Genomic DNA, 20,705 nt, shown 5'->3' on the forward strand with positions numbered 1-20,705 from the left:
ATCTACAGTTTTGAGAACTGCATATTAGATGTTTAGATCTTGGGCTAAAGAGGAATAAAATACCTCTTTTAGGTCTTATTATCACGTATAAACCTTGAATACAAAATAAAACAAAATCACTTTAAAAACAATTTTTTCTGTGAACTACAATCCATTTAATAGTAAAAAGAACTCATGATACATAGGAGTTATAACATACTATTATAGTTGGTTGCATCTTAAGGGTAGGAAAAGGAGATGGCAGCTTATGTGGCACTTATATCACAGCTTTCCCTTGTCATCCTTGCCATATCCACAGCAAGTATCACTAACTGACCGCCTCAGTCCCACACAGTAGATTTCCATACATTCTCAAAATCCTTCACAGAACATCCTTCAGACAGTAGTCCTTGAATGCTTAGAACTACACACTCTGCAATCTTCTGAGTATCTCTAGAATCTAATTCTCTGGAGTCTTGAAAGTAGCAATAGATTCAACAGAAACAAATGCTCCATTCTAGTCCAAAGTTTTAGGTTTGCTATTAATGTGCTGTGTTTCTAATATGGTAGAAAATGTTTCAAACTTAAGTATATTATAAAAATAATTTTGAGTTTCATTAAGGTTTTAATATTATTTTTGTTTAAAAAAGGTCTTTTTAAAAAATTTTATTTTATCGTTTTTGCATTTACTTACATGTGTATACATTATTTGGGCCTCCTTCTCCTCTTCCCACCCCCTACTGCCTCTGGGCATAACCTGTTCCACATAAAAGATAATAAGGAAAACATGGCATTTTAGCTAGTTTGAGATAAAGATAGCTACGCAGGGAGATTCCTTGTGTTGTTTCCATTAATATTATTTTCTTCTAAGCTTAAATAGATAAAACTCCCATAAAAGACACTTTTAAAATATGGTATTATATGGATAATTTTTAAAGATCCACCTGTATAAACACTATCAAAATAACTCAGACAAAAATTTTTCTTTAATCATAAATATGCCTTAAGACTACAAAATTAGGTATTTTAAAAATGTGTGATATGGTCAATTGGTTAAGAAGAAATTTTTGTCACTCATCACTTAATGAGATGATCAAAGTTTAAAAGTTTATTCATGGAACACCTCCCTTGTGTTACTGATACAATTTTAAAAATGCATAACCATCTTGAACAAATAACATAGAAAACCAAACTGCACAGCTAGGAGTAATAGTGCATGCCTATAATTCCAGCATTCTGAGAGGCTGACGCAGGAAGATGGAGAGTTCAAGGCCAGCCTGGGCTGCATAGTGATATTCTGTTATAAACATACAAACAAGCAAACATACACAGTGTAGAAAGAAAATTACATCTGCAAAAATAGCTAATTGTCTTATTTGGAGTTTCCTGCCACATCCCTATTCAATTTTATGACCAATAACTCTTGTTTGATGAGAAGTTGAAATTGTATTAAAATTTTATGTGAACACCTGAAATATTTGGCTGTTACCTGTCTTGCCAATGCAATATTCCTCTACTTTAATTAGTATGCTTTTATAGTTCAGTCTATAGTATGTCTACCATTAAACATAAATCAGTTTTGACTGACTTTTTTGAAACTCAAATAAAATAGTATCTACTGCACATGGAGACTTCTTAAGCAATCTGTCATTTTTACATGGGTTCTTTATGTTTAACTATAGAGAGCATTCCTTTGTAAGATATTCAGTATTTTTCTCTTGCTTGCACTTAAGGAATGTTTTTATCAAACATAATGACTGAAAAATGCTTCCATTTTTCAGATTGCTTTGCAAAAGCAATAAAATATGCATATTTAATCTTGTGGATTGTAAAGATTTTAAAACAGGAAGAACATTCACAAGATTCTGGTATTTAGAATGAAAATATGAATATTCATTTAAGAATGGAATACTAATTTAAAGTATGTATGAAAAGGTATATTGAATGAATTTTGTGTTATAAATCTTTATAGAGGAAATTTAAATGCATACATACATTTTAAAACAAATGTAAGATATTTTCAGCATTTAAATTTCATCTACATGCTTTTTTTTTATAAGGGAAGAAACATTTTGAGAGGCTTTTAAACAGGTTATTATTTTTTTACATTCTTTAGTGGCTAAATTGCACATGGACTAAAATTTTTAATCCTGCCCTTTGAGTCTGAGATCTGTCCCTATGGAAATACTCTCATCTCAAGTCACCCCCTACCACTGTTTGCTCCAAATTCAAGCCTCACAATCTTTTTCTCTTCCTGAATGACTGGGTTCCTTCCTGCTATATCCCTTCCCACCAAGCTCAGTTTGTCTGTAGTGCTTATGCATTTGCTACTCTCTCTACCTGGGTGCACTGCCCCATACTTTAAGCAACTCTCATTGTAGCCCCACACTATTTTGTTCATAGAATTGTCACTATCTAAATTCAAGTCATTTATTTATTGTAACAGTAATTGGTATAGCAGATGGACTAAATTTAGTTCAGTACAATCTGACATGTTTTTCTTACTACTTCTCTCCAAGGCAGTGAGGGATCTGTCTTTCTCTATCAATTGTTATCCCAGTATGGAAGTTTCATCTTGAGATATTTAAAGAAATCTAAACTCAATCAACATTTTCATCATCTACCCAATTGCCTGTTTTACCTGATCTTCCCTCTCTGGGACTCCAATCTCACCCACAGAACTGTGTAGTAATTTCTCAGACTCTATACATGACTTGCATTTTTCAGTCTCCTGGCTCTAACCTTCTTTGTCTGCTACAATCATTTTTTCTAATGTGGATTTCCAAGTGATAGGATGTAGGCTAGGTGAGAGGTAAAACAAACAAACAACAAAACAAAGGCCATTCATTATTGCTGGTTGATCTTCTCTAACTGACTTGGTAAGTTCCTCTTCTCTTTCTCTGTTTTGCATTATTCCATGTATACTCTTTCTCCTGGGGTATTCTCACGGTAACAGAATGTATCTTGGACTAGGTCCTTTCAAAATAGCCAAGGACTAGTCTCTTTCCATTGATTCAAATCCATTTTGACTCATGAGATCGTCTTATGACAGTGGAAGTGAATTTTGCTCCATTTGTGGTCCATTCTGTTGACAGGAACTCACTTTAATCCAGGGGACATTAAACTGTGAGCTTTTCTCTTTGAAGAAGACACTTACACTGTCACTGTGTTCTAGCCATCACATATATTGGCTGGAAATGGGTGATGGGTTAAAGATTTGTGATCTTCCTTGATATGCCAGAAACATCATCTCTCCACTAAATTTTTCTTGTCCTCCTTCATCATATGAAGATGTCACTGGTCAACAGCTGTCCAACTAGAGATTATGCTTCCCAGACTGTCTTGCTCTCTGGTATAGCTGTGTCACTAATTCTAACAGTACGTCAGTAAAAGTGAACCGTCACTTTTACACCAAAGAAATTAAGAAATTAGTGGAATTTCTCTGTTTTTCTTGTTCTACCTGTATGTAAAGAACCTCTGAGTTCCTAAAAGATAAAAGAAGTACAAAATGGAAGGATCCTGACTCCTTGAATCACAACATGAAGGATGTCACCCTCAGCCAGGAATACATGCAACAGACTGTGACAATTTTTAAATTTTATTGCATTAAACTACTGAAAATTTGTAGTTGGTTATATGAGATAGAAGTACCCTAAATAGTATTTTCTGATATATTTAGTGAATCTTAAATGGTGCAGCAACACTTGTTCTAACATGGAAATAAAATCATCTATGCTTCTCAGGTTTGTGATTTTTTCATCTGACAATCTAACACAAGAGAAAAACTTGCTGTGAATTATCTAATTTCATTTATTTTGTTTTCTAACCCCATTAGAATGTCAGTTCCATGCAAATGGGGTCCTTGCTTCTATTGCTTATCACTATTCCTTGGCATCTTAGAACACTATCAGGGATATCAGGCACACACAATAAATATTCATCATAGAGTAGAATGTATAATTTATGAGGATTTTGTGTTTGTATATACATCTAATTATTGATCTATATGATATTCTGGATAATCACAACCTTTTTTGAGATTATAGACCAGGCTGATCTTGAATTCATGGTACTCCTGCTCTCAGCCTCCCAGGTGCTAGGATTATAGCTGTATGCCACCACATCTGGCTTTTTAAAAATGACTGAACTGTTTTTACTTTTCCTATGGCACTGGGGTGCAAACCCACACATGGCTCATGTTAGGCAAGTGCTCTCCCACTTTAAAGTTATTGAGTGAAGGCAGCAGCTTCATATGGGAGAAAAAGAACTTTATTATTTTATAATTTGGCTAACTTTGTCACTTGGTTGCCAGTTCACATCTTCTCAAAGGGGAAAAATTTGATTCACTGAGTATTGGCACTGAAAACTTCATCAATTCCTTCTGGGTTCAAATAAATAAGGATTGTGGTTTTTGCCCATAAAAGCTTATTTGAGTCAATGATAATTCAATATGCATTAGCAGGAAATATTTTTCATCATATTATCCCTCAGAAGATAATCAATTATCCATTATAAATGACTTGTTTCTGAGATATAAAACACACAATAATATTAATTTAAGTAAAACATATTGTTGAGGAAATCCTCTATTTTAATTTTATTCATTTTGAAAACATTACCAAGTCAACAAACAAACTGAAGTAAAGGGCACTTTGGAAGCACCACGTAATTAAGAAGAAGTGATAACTATAATCTGTCTTAAATTTCCTAAATTGAAATATCAGTAATTCAGAACTTGGAGGAATGAGGGAGGCAGCTGTAAATTGGAAATGCCATTATCATTCTTCTGCTACTCCCATATGTATACCACTACATCTACAGAAGTCATGACTCATACCATATCATTTACCCACAACCCACCTTCTGCTCTGAAGCATACAGAATGCAAAGGTACCATGCAAAGGCACTAGCTTGTTGTTAATATCCAGTTGGGGGAGACATGGGTTGAGAATGCATTCACAGGTACCTGGGAGTTATGATAAAGCCAGAAATGACTAGAAGAGCCTATGGGTTTATTCATTTGTATCCAGATATAACCAATGATCATGAGGGGAAAAATTGTAAAGAGTTATGACAAATAAGAATATACATATTATTCCAGGATCAGATCATTAGGAAGTATACTCCTGATTAGCTAGTTAAAAAATGACTGTGTCTCTCTGTCTGTGTCTCTCTCATCAGAAGAACAATAACAGTAGTTATGAGTAGAGTGTCAAAATGATTCACTGTGGCTATCTAGGTAGTCTATAAATAAAAGTGAACATTTGTGCTACAACTTGTGAATAAAAATCTAGAAGTGCTTCAATGAAAATCTATTCACAGTCATTGCTGGCCTAAAAGTTAGCATGTGCAAATTAGTAAATGAATTGCTTTTCAGAGAACAGAGCTTGTTCAGTACACTTTGGTGCAAAAATAAAAAGAATGGGTATGGGTAAGAAGGGAGGAAAGAAAGAATGAGGGAGAAAGTGTACAAAAGAGAATTAAAGGCATATTTTCTCCCAGTAGGACTGATTTAGAGAGTACAGCCCCCTCCTCCTAGTCCCGCTATTAGTCACTTACAGTGAAGTGAAAACAGTTTAATTGTAGGTCATGGCCTTGATTCTGTCAGTTTAAGTGGAAAATTACATCTTATTTTTTAATCCATAGACATTATATAAAAATCAATCAAGAATTTAGTAATGAGCAAATAATTCAGGTCATACTTTGACAGTTTACATAGACATTATTGATTTTTTGTTTTGAGGCAGTACTGAAGTTTGAACTCAGGGTTTCACTCTTGCTAGGCAGGCACTCTACCACTTGAGCCACTCCACCAGCCCAATTATTATTATTATTTTCTGATATACGGGGTTTGAACTCAGGATCTAATGCTTGCTAGGCAGGCACTCTCATCGCTTGAGCCACAGCTCCAGCCCTTACATAGATATTAAAGCCATTTATTAACTCTAAAACTTTAGGAAGTATCTCTATCTTTTGGGAACCTACAAATGCTAAAAAACTGATAAATAAAAGTATGGGCAGAATAATAGAGATGAATTTTTTTTCAAAAATTCCATTTTTTTATTGTGCTGTGTGGGGGTACATTGTGGCATTTACAAAAGTTCTTACAATGTATCAAATATATTATAATTGAATTCATTTCCCTCCATCATTCTCCTTTATCCCTCCTCCCTTCATTCCAGGAAAAATTTCATTTTCTTTGATATAGGATCTCTCTATGTATCTTAGGCTGGCCTTGAACTCACTATATAGCTTAGGTTGGCCTTGAATGAAAAATCCTCCTGCCTTAGCCTCCCAAGTGCTTCAAATACAGGAATGTACCACCATGTGAGGCTCCCAAAATATAATCTTTATAAAATATTTTGTATATTAACACTTAAACCATTAATCAAAATAGTATTCTGTAGCTATGTATATGTGTGTATGTGTGTGTGTGTATACATGGATATATTTAACACAAATTGGGCCATGAAATATTTTCAAGATAAAAATTCTATTTAAGAATTTTTCATAAGTTGTCAGGTTAAATTAACAACAGAATGCTAATTTTGCTACTTCAACATTTCAAGAGGAAGAAAAATGCTAGTATTTTGTACAACACACATAATATATGATCTGTGTAACTATCTTAAACAAACAAAAATGTCATTTTTTTCTTTTTCAAAATTGGAGAACATGAGGGTGGAACAAGTCTTGCCTGGGAGGGTTGGTATCAGTGAGAGGTGGGGAAGGGGCATGGGAGGGTGAATATAGTACAAATACTGTGTACATATGTATGTAAATGGAAAGATGATACCTGTTCAAACTATTCCAAGAACGGGGGCAGGAGAGATAAAGTAGAATGATGGAAGGGTGAATTTAAGTATGATATATCTGATATATTGTAAGAACTTTTATAAATGCCACAATGTACATCCACCCAGTACAACAATAAAAAAGAGGAAAAAAAGAAATGAATATAAAAGTATATAGAAAGGAGAAAATACTAAAAAAATCTAGTATCTAAAAATACAGAAGGCCCTTGACTTAAACTGGTTCAACTTTACACTGATGTGAAAGCTATAGGAAGTTAGCAGAAACCATACTTGGAATTTTGAATTCTGATCTCTTCCCAGTAAAGCTATATATGGTACGAGGCTCTCTAGTGAAACTGGGCAGCAGCAATGAGACATAGCTTCCAGTCTGCCCCACAATCACAAAGGTTAACAATCAATTCTCTACATTATACTGTGTTGCAAAGCTAGAATTTTCCATAGATTGGGGGTATTGAATATATTTTTAATTTAAGATATTTTCAAGGTGAATGTGGTAGTACAAACCTGTAATCCCAGCACTCAAGAGGCTGAGGCAGGAGGATATAGAGTTCAAGGCTGGCCTGAACAATAATATGTAGATGAGGACAAAAATTTTAGTGTACACCTGAAAGTACTAAGAAAGTATCCTTTAAGAAACGCACAATGATTTCATTTGATGGGATTATTTGAAAGAAGACATAACATGAAATAAGTTTTCATGGCTGAAAGATACAGAGGGAATTAGTTTTTATGACTAGAAAGGTGAGAAAAACTTAATGATATAGCAACATCATCACTATCATTGGTTCTGATGGGAGTTAGTTGAAAAAGTGTCCCCTCTTCCACCAATCTCAGTTGAAAGTGAACATTTAATTAAAATAGAAAACTTACAGTCACAAAGGGAGTGATCTAGCAGCCATGTTACTTATGAAAGTAATATATCCGTTAAAGTGTAATACAAATTTTAATTTCAAAAATGGAAATGAATTAGAAATGTACCATTAAAAGATACAGATGGTGGCATTTTTTCACTTTATACTCAGTTTTCTCACATAGCCATGAAAAATACCCTGATGCTGGGTGTTTCTCAACCTGCATGACAATCTTCACTATTCAAATTTGAGAGTTATAAGGATCTCAATTTCTACTAGTACTTTCTTAAAACATTAATAAGTCTTATAGAAAATACTTTATGCATTAATTAATTAAGTGATGTAACAGATATTTATAAAGTGATGTTAGGATTGCATCTATGTTTGCTAATATGTGTTATACATTTCGACCCATCACTAGCCCCATTTTAAATATACACTCAACAAGGAATCCAATATTCTCTATTCTCAGGTACTACTTCATGTTCCTAATTTCTTCAGGGCCCATTTAAATTATGTTTCTTCTATGTCTAGATAAAAATATAAATTTTAATTCAGTAATCACTTTCCATAAAGAGATGGTAGAATTAAAATTATGTCACTTAAAAATAACCTTTAAGAAAAATTCTATACTGCAGCAATAATCAGGTCACAGAAATAAGATATTTTCACTGAGTGAAATGATCCAATCATCATCACATTAAATAATTATTGACTTACAAGACAATGCATTTGTATGGTATACTTGAGTGTATTTCAGTATTATAACTATCTATTTTATATGCCTTAGTGGAGATTTACCCAAAAACCAGGTGACAAAATAATCAATTTATAGACTTAAAGTATTTTAAATCTTTTCTTTCTTTCTATTTATTAGATCCAAAATTCAAGAGTCCAAATAATCAACTCCATGAAGAAATCTATCTGCATATTTATGAATGAAAACATTTATTTGATCATGACCAATTTAAGTACTTGAGTACTAACCATAATACAATGACTTCTAAGTGAAAATTATTAATACCAATTTTGCCCTCTTGATTAATTTAAACCAAGACTCTTAATATTTAACCTTATTAAATAATTACGGACACAGTTTTAGTAACACTTCAATAATTCAAATAAACTTTTATTCTGAATCAATGTTATTTAATAACCAAATATATGCTAGTTTCTCTATATATGTTTCAAAGTGGAGAAAGCCTGCTATAGAAATCAGGACCAATCAATATTGAAGGAATCTAGAAAGCACAATCCTGTTTTTGGCCTATATGTAAAAAGCAAGTAGGTAGGCTAAGGTTAAGTTTAATTCTTGAGGGTTAAGGTTAATTCTTGAAATATGCAGGTAGAATGCTAATTGGTACGGTCAATATAAAATACCATAAAACAAAAGATGTCTGCCCAAAGCATTTAAGATCTAAAATTGCTACCACTGATTTATCTCTATATACTTATTTGATATGGATGTTTTTAATAATAGAAATTTAGTGTACAACAAAAGCTCTGCTTCCCAAATGACAGACTCTATGAATATTGAATGAGTTCTTACCAGAGCAATACATTGTATTTCAATAGTGTTTATGGGTGGTCCAGGAGAGCTATGGATCTCAAGCTGATACCAGATTCTTAATTTTCTAACTTTTTCCTCTGAAAAACAAAACAAACCAAATCAAAAACTAAGGAAACAACAACAATAAAGCTCCACAACAATTCTTAAAACAGGCTTCAGATTCCCACACTTAACACACAGATTTAAGAATCATGAACAGATATCATCTTGCAACTCTTTTTCAATTGGTTCATTTGTTAAGAGAGCTGAGAAAAGGATCAGATATATTCATCACAGTTTGTGAGCAATAAGAGAAGGCTCATCCTGCATGGCCATGAGAATATCCTGTTAAAGCTCCTGGTTGTTTGCCTGCCCCAGTAACTCATTAAATTCTCCACTAAAATAAACTTAAGTAAGCTTTACTTTTAAGGCAAGAATCAATGCTCTAAAGAAATAATCGATCTTTTCCCCTAATTGCCAAAACATTCATAAATTTGTCCATAGAAATGTCTAAATAACATACTGCAATTCACAATGGCACATTTCTACTACCACAAGAATTTAGATTAAGGAGAAAGTCGGGAATATAAGATTTCAGTTTTCCCTGGAGTGCAAAAAATGGTTTCTAATAATATAACCCAAAGTAATCTATAAATGAGTTTGGACTAAGTAGTGAGACAATAATGTTTATACCAGGGTTTCCAATCAAACAGAAAGTCCCTGCATATGGAAGTTTTGTACTTATGTCAAATACATTGTTTCTCACCTGTTCATCTTATTTTGGTATTCTTTTGTTTAACTAGCTCATGTTTTAAAATGTCATCTTGCTTAACTAAGTTGTATGCATAGTCACATTAATATTGTCATGTTTAAAAAATTTTAAGGAACTGTTATGCTAGATTAATTTACTTAGGTAAATTATTAATCTCCTTGGCCCTCACTATGAAGTAAGTGGCCCAGACTAATGATATTCTCAGCATCCCTCTCTTCTGAAAGTCTTCTCCATGAGTGTATAGTTTGCATTACATTCTAGTACATGGAATAATATGACATCAAATGCTGTTGAATGATATAATGTTAAGTTACATTGAATGACATTGTATTTTACTATACTGCAGTGTTCTGTTCTATTCTGTACTGTACAACATTGTCTTATATTACATCTTACTCTAATGCTTTAGCTATCATAAAATACTTATAAAATTGGTGGATTTGACAGACATTCAGAACAATCAGTTAGTGAAAAGGAGAAATAGAGGAGGTCCAGGTGTCATTACAAATATTTGTGAGGAGTTCTGTTTTGGGGGGTTTTGTGTTATTGCTGCTGTTGTTGTTTGTGGTGTTAGTGATGGAAGCCAGGGCCTCTTGAGCCATGCTAGACAAGTTTCTAACAGTGAACTATATCCCTAGCCTCTGTGAACAGGTCTTGAGGGAAATCTTACCTTCTTATTTTGAATTTTCTACTGTGCTTATTTATTTTGCAGACACCAGTTCATTCCCTTAAAACCATTAATATGCAGAGCATAAGGTTAAAAAATGTACACCAATATGAAATTATTAAGGAAATATCTCCTCACATTTGTATAGGCTGGCCTTCAATTTTTTGAAAGCACTTTTAATGCTTTGATGACATTTAAATGTGCTTCTTTCTCAAATAAACTAAAATTATCAATTGTTACTTCTGGATAGCTAACAACTATTATATCTTGGTCTTTCCAATGTTTTAACTCACACAAAAATAATTCTGGAGAGAAACAGTATCTACAACTGAGGAGAATGCTTCATGGCTCTGGCTTAGTACAAAAGTCAATAGATTTCCTTGAAATCAGAAGACAAAGGTTCAAATACAAATCCCAACATGAATACAATTACCTATAGATCTTTGGCAATCTAACTCAAAAATATGCCCATCTGTGGAATGGGGTCTCTATTAGTCAAGTTTATTCAGAAGAATAGAATAAAAAAGGTGCGTGTGTGTGTGTGTGTGTGTGTGTGTATGTTCTCATTATTTCTATTTCACTGAAAAACTCTAATACTAAATTCATTCAATAAAAATCTCCTTGGTGTACTTCTGTCTCATAACATTGTACCTGTTGAACTACTCCTCTCTAATAACATTTTATGTCTTTGCTACTTATACATAAAAACCAAGTTATTCTCAAGGAAAACTGCCCTGACCATTCCAATTCTTCTTCATCACATTTTCCTTTGCACTTCTACTAAAAAGACATGATGTTTAACAATGTTCATGTAAAGCTTTATAATATAGGAAGGAAAAACAATAGCATTTAGTTGCTTTGGCATTTGAGAAGAATTGCTCTCATTTTCTATATAGAAATTTAAAAAGCATATTACAATGTTAAAATAATATACTTGTTAACATTTTATTAGAAACTTGCTGTACGTTTTTTAATCACAAGAAAATATGTAAAGCACTTCACTTATGGAAAGTTAGGCAGTCCTCAAGATGAAACATAACCTATTGATATTAATAGCAATAGAAATCTAGAAAGTAAGCTATGTAAAGTTAATCCTGAAATAATATAATAAATTCTTACAGATATATGTATCACAAACTTGGATATGTATTATGCATATAAATTGTCTATTTCATTTAAAAATGAATGAGCCAGAGCAACAAGGCAAGAGAAAGAAACAAAAAGGATACAAGTAGAGAGGGAAGAAGTCAAATTATTCCTATTTTAGATGATATGATCCTATACTTAAAAGACCCTTAGAGCTCCACTAAAAAACTCTTAGATCTGATAAACATTTTTGGCAAAGTAGTAGAATACAAAATCAACGTGTAAAAATCAGTATTTTTTTCTATACACCAATAATAGGCTAACAAAGAAATAAAAAATCATATTCATAATAGATTAAAAATACTGAGGAATAAACTTAACTAAGGAGGTGAAAGACATCTACAATGAAAATTATAAAACATTGATGAAAGAAACTGAAGACACTAGAAAATGGAAAGCTCTCCTGTGGTCGTGGATGAGCAAAATTAACACTGTGATAGGCTGAGTATGGTGGCTCATACCTATAATCCCAGCTACTCAGGAGGCAGAGATAAGGAGGATCACAGCTCAATGCTAGCCTGGGCAAAAATATAGCAAGGCACCATCTCAATATGGTAATACAGTGGTGCATGCCTCTAATCCCAGGTAGGCAGCAGCATAGGATCATGGTCAGCCCAGAAAGAAGTGCAAGACTCTATCTGAAAAATAACTAAAGAAAAAATGGATAGGGGTATGGTGTATGGCTCAAATGATAGAGTGGTTGCCTAGCAAGCATGAGGCCCTGAGTTTGAATCCCAGTACCATTGAAACAAAAGAATTAATATTGTCAAATGGCTATACTACTGAAAGCAATCTACAGATTCAATGCAATCTCTATAAAAAAATCAAATGACATTCCTCACAGAGAAAGAAAAAATCTCCTGAAACTTACGTGGAAACACAAAAGACTCCATATAGCCAATGCAATCTTGAGCAAAAAGAGCCATGCTGGAGGCATCACAATACCTGACTTCAATTACACTACATGGTCATAGTAACAAAAACAGCATGGTACTAGCAAAAAAAAAAACCCCAGACACATAGAGAAATGGAATATAATTGAAGATCCAGAAATAAGCCCACACAGCTACAATTTGATTCTCAACAAAGGTGCCAAAAGTACACGCATTGGAGTAAAGAGTAAAGATAGTCTTTTCAACAAATAGGGGTAGGAAAACTGGATATCCACATGCAGAACACTGAAACTTCATCCTACCTCTCACCCTGTACAAAAAATCAATTCAAAATAGATCAAAAACATTAATGTAAGACCTGCAACTTTGAAATTACTAAAGGAAAACCAGAGAAAATACTCGAAGATATAGGCATAGGCAATGACTCTATGAATAGGTCTTCAGTAGCTAAGGAAATAAGAGCAAGAATTGACAAATGGGATTGTATCAAATTAAAATGCTTCTGCACATCAAAGAAAACAATTACTAAAATGAAGAGATAGCTTATAGAATTGGAGAATATTTTGCCAGCTGATCATTGGACAAGGGATTAATATCCAGAATATATAAAGAGGTCAAAAATGAAATACTAAAACAACAAATAATCTAATTAATAAATAAGAAAGTGAATTGAACAGACAGTTCTCTACAGAAGAAGTACAAATGGCCAATAAATATATGAAGAAATGTTCAATGTCCTTAGGATATAAAAGAAATGCGAATCAAACGACATTGAGATTTCATCTCATCCCAGTTAGAGTGGCAATCACCAGGAAAATAAACAAGTGCTGGTGAGGTGCAGGAAGAAAAAAATTATTATATATTGTTGATGGGAATGTAAATTAGACTAGCTACTATGGAAATTAGTATGGTGTTCCATACTGAACTATATGCCCATTATTGGGCATATAACCGAGTGAACGCAAGTCAGTACACAACAGAGATACCTGCACACTCCATGGTTTTTACAGCAATATTCACAATAGACAAGTAATGGAATCAGCCTAGATGCCCATCAACAGATGAATGGATAAAGAAAATGTGGCATATATGCCCTATGGAGTATTATTCAACCATAAAGAAGAATGAAATTATGTCATTTGCAGGAAAATGAGTGGAACTGAGGATCATCATGTTAAGCAAAAAAAGCCAGACTCATAAAGGCCAATACCAATTTTTTTCTTATATGCAGAATCTAGATCTAAACAAACAAAACATAAGCATGAATATAAACAGGGGACTTCATAGAGGGGGTAAAACCAGCAGGTGGTGGAAGGAGAGGAAAGAGAGGGCAAGGAGGAGAGTATAAGATCAAAGTACATTGTACTCATGTATGAAAAGGTGATGAGACCCATTTTTTAAAATTCAAGAATGATTAGAAAAGGGGTGTAGAGTTAGGGAAGGATACGAATGAGTACCAGAGTGGGTGAATATGGTTAGAGAACATTACGTGTATGTATGGAAAAATCAAAATGAAACCCTGCACATTATGTAATTAATATTTGCTAATAATGTGATCATGGGGGTTTGAAGAGACTAACCATGAAACTCTCTATCATAATACATTTACCTGATTCTGCCTCAAAAGTAATGGGGGAGTCGTCTGTTGGAGTTTGATCTTGATCTGAGTCGTCCTGAGAATCAGGCTCATCTCTGCTTTTAACAGAAAATGAAATTGACCCTAGAACGCATAGGTACAAGGCGTCAGATTAACAAGGGAGTTTTCAAAAATAAAGCTTAATCTCAAGTATTAAAGTTTTTTTGGCTAAAAAAGTATAAATATAGAGCTAAACATAAATTCTATATGATAATATTCCAGTTAAACCTGATGGAGGAATAGAACAATTCAATGGAAATTTCAAAGAAATATTTTGAAAATTTGCATTAAATGGTAATTTTTCCAAAGATTTCCTGCATTAATTAAGAAGATGTGGCAAATAATGAAACTGTATCATCTCTCAGAAAACTTATTGATCCTGGCTGAGTAGGCTTACATATTTTCTTACTAAGTTATTTTACTATTCTATTTCTTACCTTATTTAAAAAAATATTTATTTTTTATATACTATTATAATAACAAGCATGAACTTTCCTATAAAATATTAAACACTGTTATAAAAATTGATGTCAAAACTATAACTGTCTGGAATTCTTATACTAAAATTGACTTACAAAAATTGGTAATTGAGGTATACATATATATAGTGGTTTTTTTTTTTTGGCAGCACTGTGGTTTGAACTTGGGCCTCACACTTGCTAGACAGGTGTTCTTACTGCTTGAGCCACTCTGGCTACCCTGAGGTTAATATATTTATGGAATTAATTCAGGTATTGGCCTTGATCTCTCAATATCAGCTTGACATAAAGAATGCTTTGCACATAAAACCAAGTGTTCCTAGCCATGCATCATAATCAAAGCACCCCATGCCTACCAACACTATAAATTTTATTCATTGTAAGAGAGAACAAGTAGAATTGAAATTAACCATCAAGACATTCTTAGTTTTTATTTGACAATGAACACCCTTCTTTAAAAAAGTTTTTGAAAGAGATCTTTTTGGAGTATGGTCTTCTTGGAGAGTTTTGAACTAAGACTGTCTTGTAATAAAATATAAACATGTATGCATATAAAACAATAGGAAATGAAATATATATTAAAACAATTAGCCAAAAGTACAAAGAAGGTATGCAATAAGTGGCATCTTTACTCAAATTCTTATTATTCCAATTCAGAGGATGGTCCAAACAATTAGATACCATTGGTCATATTGTTTCTGGAGAGGAAAGATATCTAACAGAAAGAAAAGTCTAATGTGAAAAAAATAGTATATTTACTTGTTTGTGTGAAAAGTACAAGTGTTTTGTCTCTTCATATGCAATGCAAGACTTTTTAAAAGAGTTTAATACCCAACAATTAAGTAAAATTTGATCTTGGAACACAGAACAATTTAGTACTGAGTAACCTATAACATAATTCATCTCATCAAAAAAATACATCCATCACAAAGCATCATCCAACACCTAATATAGCAGTAAAATAGTAGAGGATTCGCACTAAATCCATATAATGTAACCCATTTAACTGAGTCTTTATGGATATTGTTTTGTGCATTAATGCCAATGTAGTGAAACCAGGAAAGGGTATATAAAGAAAACATTTAGAAATGAAAAACATGCATCATCATGAGCAGATATGATTTTCTATCTGGAAACTCAATAGAATCTATTGAAAATTCATTGATATTCATAGTTGTGTTCAAAAAGTGGCCAAACACAACATAAGTGAAAAAAATTACAAAACTTTTCTTCCCTCTATATCAATAATATAATGAGAATAAGTCCTGATCACCACACTACGAATAACAAAATATTTTTCTCAATCCATATTATTTGTATTTTTGATTATTTCCTTAAGATAAATTGTAAGAAACTGAATTATTATTTAAATATTTTAGACAATTTATAAGGAATCAATAAATCTTGGACAGGAGCTGTAAATAATGACAGCAATAAGTTGCTTTCATTTAAAATATAAGCTTCATTTTGGAATAATTTCAGATTTATGCAGAGGTTGCAAGGATACAGATTGTTCTCATATGCCCTTCACCTACTGTCCCCTAGTATTAGTATCTTGCATTATCATGGTACATATGTCACAGTTAAGAGATTAGCATTGATACACGGTATTAACTAAACTCAATGCTCTAGAGCATCAGTTTTTCCACTAATGTTCTAATGTCCTTTTTTTCTTTCAAGATCTAATCTTTAAGATCTCACACTACACTAAGTCATCATGGCTCCTTAATCTCTTGCATTTGATGACAGTTTCTCAGTACTTCCTCATTTTAATGACTTGCAATACCCTATTTTTATTATGTCACTATTTATAAATGGCAGTCTTTGATGGTGATCAGGATGTGTGAATTAGGTTCTTAGGGATGCCATAAGAAATCACCACAAACCAGATAGCCTAATTCTTAATTTCAAAATTGTGGAGACTGGATGTCAGAAATTCAGATGTTACCAGACCTAGTTCCTTGTTGAAGTTCTTAAAGAGATTTGTTCCACATCTCTCTTCTGGTTTTTGGTGCAAACCAGCAATATCTAGTATTCTTTGATTTGTAGATATATCATGCCAACCTCTTCCTCCATCTTTACATGGCATTCTCTTCTGGGCCTGTCAGTTCATCTCCTTATAAGAACATCAGTCATACTGGACTAAAGCATACTGTATTTCACCATAACATTTCTTAACTTGATTACACCTGCAAAGACCCTATTTCTAAATTTGCCCCATTTACAAGTAGTAGCAGTTAGGAGTTCATATTATATTGAGGACACAACTCAATCAATGAGAATATGCAAAATAACATTTTTGTTACTATTTTTAAGTTTATAGATGGCTTTAATCTATTTTTTCATTTAATTTCAACTTTTTCACTTACTTCACTGCTCATTTTGATGTCTTTAAAATAAACAATTTATAATTGTCTTACACTTAATCCAATAGCCATTACTTTTTTTAAATCATTACATGAGATGATTGGGCACCTTTTAACCAAATAAAATCAGTACAATGAGAAGTTGTTTAAATACTCTGAACATTTATACCAATGTATTACTCATTTGATAGCTCAATTTAACTCTCCTCCACATGTCTCTCAATCTCTCTTGGCATCACTAAATATAGAAACTAAACCATTCTATTTTGCCATTTTCAATTCCTTTATTTTGGAATATCACAAAGTCACTTAGGTTTTAGGCTAATTGGAAATTTCATGTTATTTTATAAACATGGATTTCTTAATATACATGGGAGCTTAATATATACTCCTAACACAGTATGCAAGCACAGGGCATGTAGTAGAAAGAACACAGGATTTTAAAAACTGGATTAGAATTCTTATTCTGCTTGCTTATGTACCATTATTTGCAAGGCACTGTTCTAGGTACTTTATATATATTAACTTAAAAGATACCTATGAGACAGGTTTTACTACTATCCCAATTTTAAAGAAAGTAAATTGCTACACAAGAAAGTTCACTAGCCTGCCCAAGGTCAACCAGCTAGTAATAACACAGAATAATATAGTAACAATGCAGAACATGAGCATTCTGGTTTCAAAGTCAACTGTAGTTTTTATATTGAGCATATTTTATTTTTGAAGAAGTTTAGGTTTACAAAAGAGTGAGCAGAAAATACAGTTTCCATGTACCCCTCTCACTCTGTAAGTTTCTTTTATAAGGATTTTGCACTAGTGTGGTGCATTTTATAAAACTGATGATACAATATTGATAAATTGTTATTAATCACAATCCATAGTTTACATTATGGTTCACTCTGTGTTATACATTCTATAAATTTGGCAAATATGTAGTCTTTATTCTCCTTTTTACATTATCACACAGAATAGTTTTACTGCCCTAAAAATATCTTGTACTGAAGATATTAATCCTTTTCTATCTTATCTCAAAGCACCTGGCCATCCTTATAGATGTATAGTGCTGTTTCATTGCTGTTTTAACTTGCATTTTCCTAATAACATTGTCTTAGTCCATTTTTGCTATTATAAAAAATATCATAAACTGGGTAGCTAATAAATAACAGAAATTTATTTCATATTTCCAGATGCCTAGAAGTCCACAATTGAGGCACTTAGAAGATTTGGTGTTTGGTGAAATCCTGCTTTTAATAAACAGCATTAGATGGAGAATTAGACTATTCTACAATAATTTTGAAAACTTCAAAATCCAACTTTCAGTGATTGATAGAACAATTTGACAGAAGGTCAAGTCAATAACGAAATAGAGGATGTGAACAATACTACATAACAGCTACATCTACTGAATTTATATGAAATACTCTATTCAACCCTATTAGAGTACACATTCTTCTTAAATGAATATGGAACACTCTCCAGGATAGATTGTACATTAGGCCACGAAACACGTGGAACAGAATAGAAGACCCAGACATGAATCCACGCAGCTATGCCCACCTGATTTTAGAAAAAGGTGCCCAAAACATATGATGGAGAAAAGACAGTCTCTATGACAAATGTTGATGGGAAAACTGGATATCTGCATTCAGAAAACTGCAACTAGATCTATGTCTTTCACCCTGTACAAGGATCAAACCAAAGGGGATTAAGGTCCTTAATATAAGACCTGAAACTTTGAAGCTAGTGCAGGAAAGAGAAGAGCATACACTGGAATTCATACGCATATGCAATGAGTTCCTCAATAGAACTCAAGCGGCTCAGCAACTAAGTGAAAGAATTGATTAATGGGACTACATGAAACTAAAAAGCTTCCGTACAACAAAAGAAATGGTCATGAGATTGAAGAGGCTGCCCACAAAAAAGGAGAAAATATTTGCCAGATATACATTTGACAAGGGATTAATAAACAGAATACAGGGAACTCAAAAACTAAATTCCCCAAAAATCAGTGACCTAATGAAGAAATAGGCAAATGAATTGAATAGAATCTTTTCAAAAGAAGAAGTCCAAATGGCCAAAGAACACATGAAGATATGCTCAACATCCCTGACCATAAAGGAAGTCTTAATGCATTTTAAAAGACTGAAATCATACAAAGCATATTTTCACATTGCAATAAAACTGGATATTTTTATAAATGTGGAAATTAAGCAACATAAGTTTAAACAATATGAATAAAAAGAAATCATAAGGTAAATAAGAACATATCTTGAGGTAATTGAAAACAAGAATATAGCATACTAAACTTATAGGATACAGTGAAAGCCATGCTAAGAGGCCATTTTATTGCTATAAATGTACATAATACTTTAAAAAGGAAGAGAAATGTCAAACAACAACCGAACTATACACTTTAAGACATCAGAAAAACAAAGAACAAACTTGACTAGTGGAAGGAAAGTGTAATCTTTATTTCAAATGGAGGCAAATGAAAGAGTATAATAGAAAAACTAGGAAAATTCAATGGAAACCAAAGTTGCTTCTTTCAAAAGACCAACAAAATTAACAAAATTTTAGGTGGAATAACTAAGAAAAAAGAAGAGACGGCTCAATTTCACAATAAAGAGAAAGTGGGGACATTGCCACCAACAGTACCTAAGGAAAAAGGATTGCAGTTGAATATTATGAATAATTTTGTGCCAACAAATTGGCTAATGTAGACAAAAAAGACAATTTCTTAGAAACACACATCTGTTTAAATTAGCTCATGAAGATATAGAATGTCTGAACATACACAAAACTAGTAAGGAGAAATTTTATTTATTTATTTATTTATTTATTTATTTATTGCAGTACTGGGGCTTGAACTCAGGGCATTCATCTTGAGCCACTCCACCATCCCTTTTTTTGTGAAGGGTTTTTTGAGATAGGGTTTTGTGAACTATTTTCCTGGGATGAGTTCGAATCATGATCCTACTGATCTCTGCCTCTTGAGTAGCTAGGATTGCAGGTGTGAGCTACCAGTGCCCAGCTCAAAGCTATTAAGGAGATTAAATCAGTAATCAAAATCTTCCCAACAAAGAAAAACCCAGGGTCAGTTGTCTTCACTATTGAATTCTGCCAAATATTTTAAGAATTAGTACCAATCTTTCTCAAACAGGTCCAAAAATTGGAATGGAATACTTCCTAACTCATTCCCAGAGGCCAGTATTGCCCTGAAACCAAAGTAAAAAACTGTATAAGAAAACTAAAGTCCCAAATATTTTATGAACATTGATGGAAAAAATCCTCAACAAAATGCTGGCAAAATGAATTTGACAGCATATTAAAGGGGTTGTATACTGTGTCCAAGTGGAATTCATTTTCAGAATAAATAAAAGAATGAAAAGTGGTTTGACATAGTAAAATCAATGTTATATACCACATAAATAGAATGAGGGAACATAATCACATGATCATCTCAAAACTAAAAAGCATTTAATAAAATTCAACATTCTTTCATGGTAAAACCATTCAATAAAGTAAGAATGAAAGAGAACTTTTCAACATGAA

The 20,705-nt window shown here is 32.8% G+C and overlaps 1 protein-coding gene across 1 annotated transcript in view; it reads right to left on the reverse strand.

The window, feature by feature from the left end:
• The window catches only part of Cfap47 (cilia and flagella associated protein 47), a 393,644-nt gene that overhangs the window by 113,351 nt on the left and 259,588 nt on the right, over window positions 1–20,705 (reverse strand). Inside the window, exons 51-52 of the mRNA XM_074062282.1 lie at window positions 14,282–14,392; window positions 9,195–9,292 (exon numbers count right to left, since the gene is read on the reverse strand). Of these exons, the coding sequence (XP_073918383.1) occupies window positions 9,195–9,292; window positions 14,282–14,392 (209 nt within the window). The remainder of the gene's footprint in view (window positions 1–9,194; window positions 9,293–14,281; window positions 14,393–20,705) is intronic.

This window comes from Castor canadensis, chromosome X, assembly GCF_047511655.1.
Source record: "Castor canadensis chromosome X, mCasCan1.hap1v2, whole genome shotgun sequence".
NCBI lineage: Eukaryota > Metazoa > Chordata > Mammalia > Rodentia > Castoridae > Castor > Castor canadensis.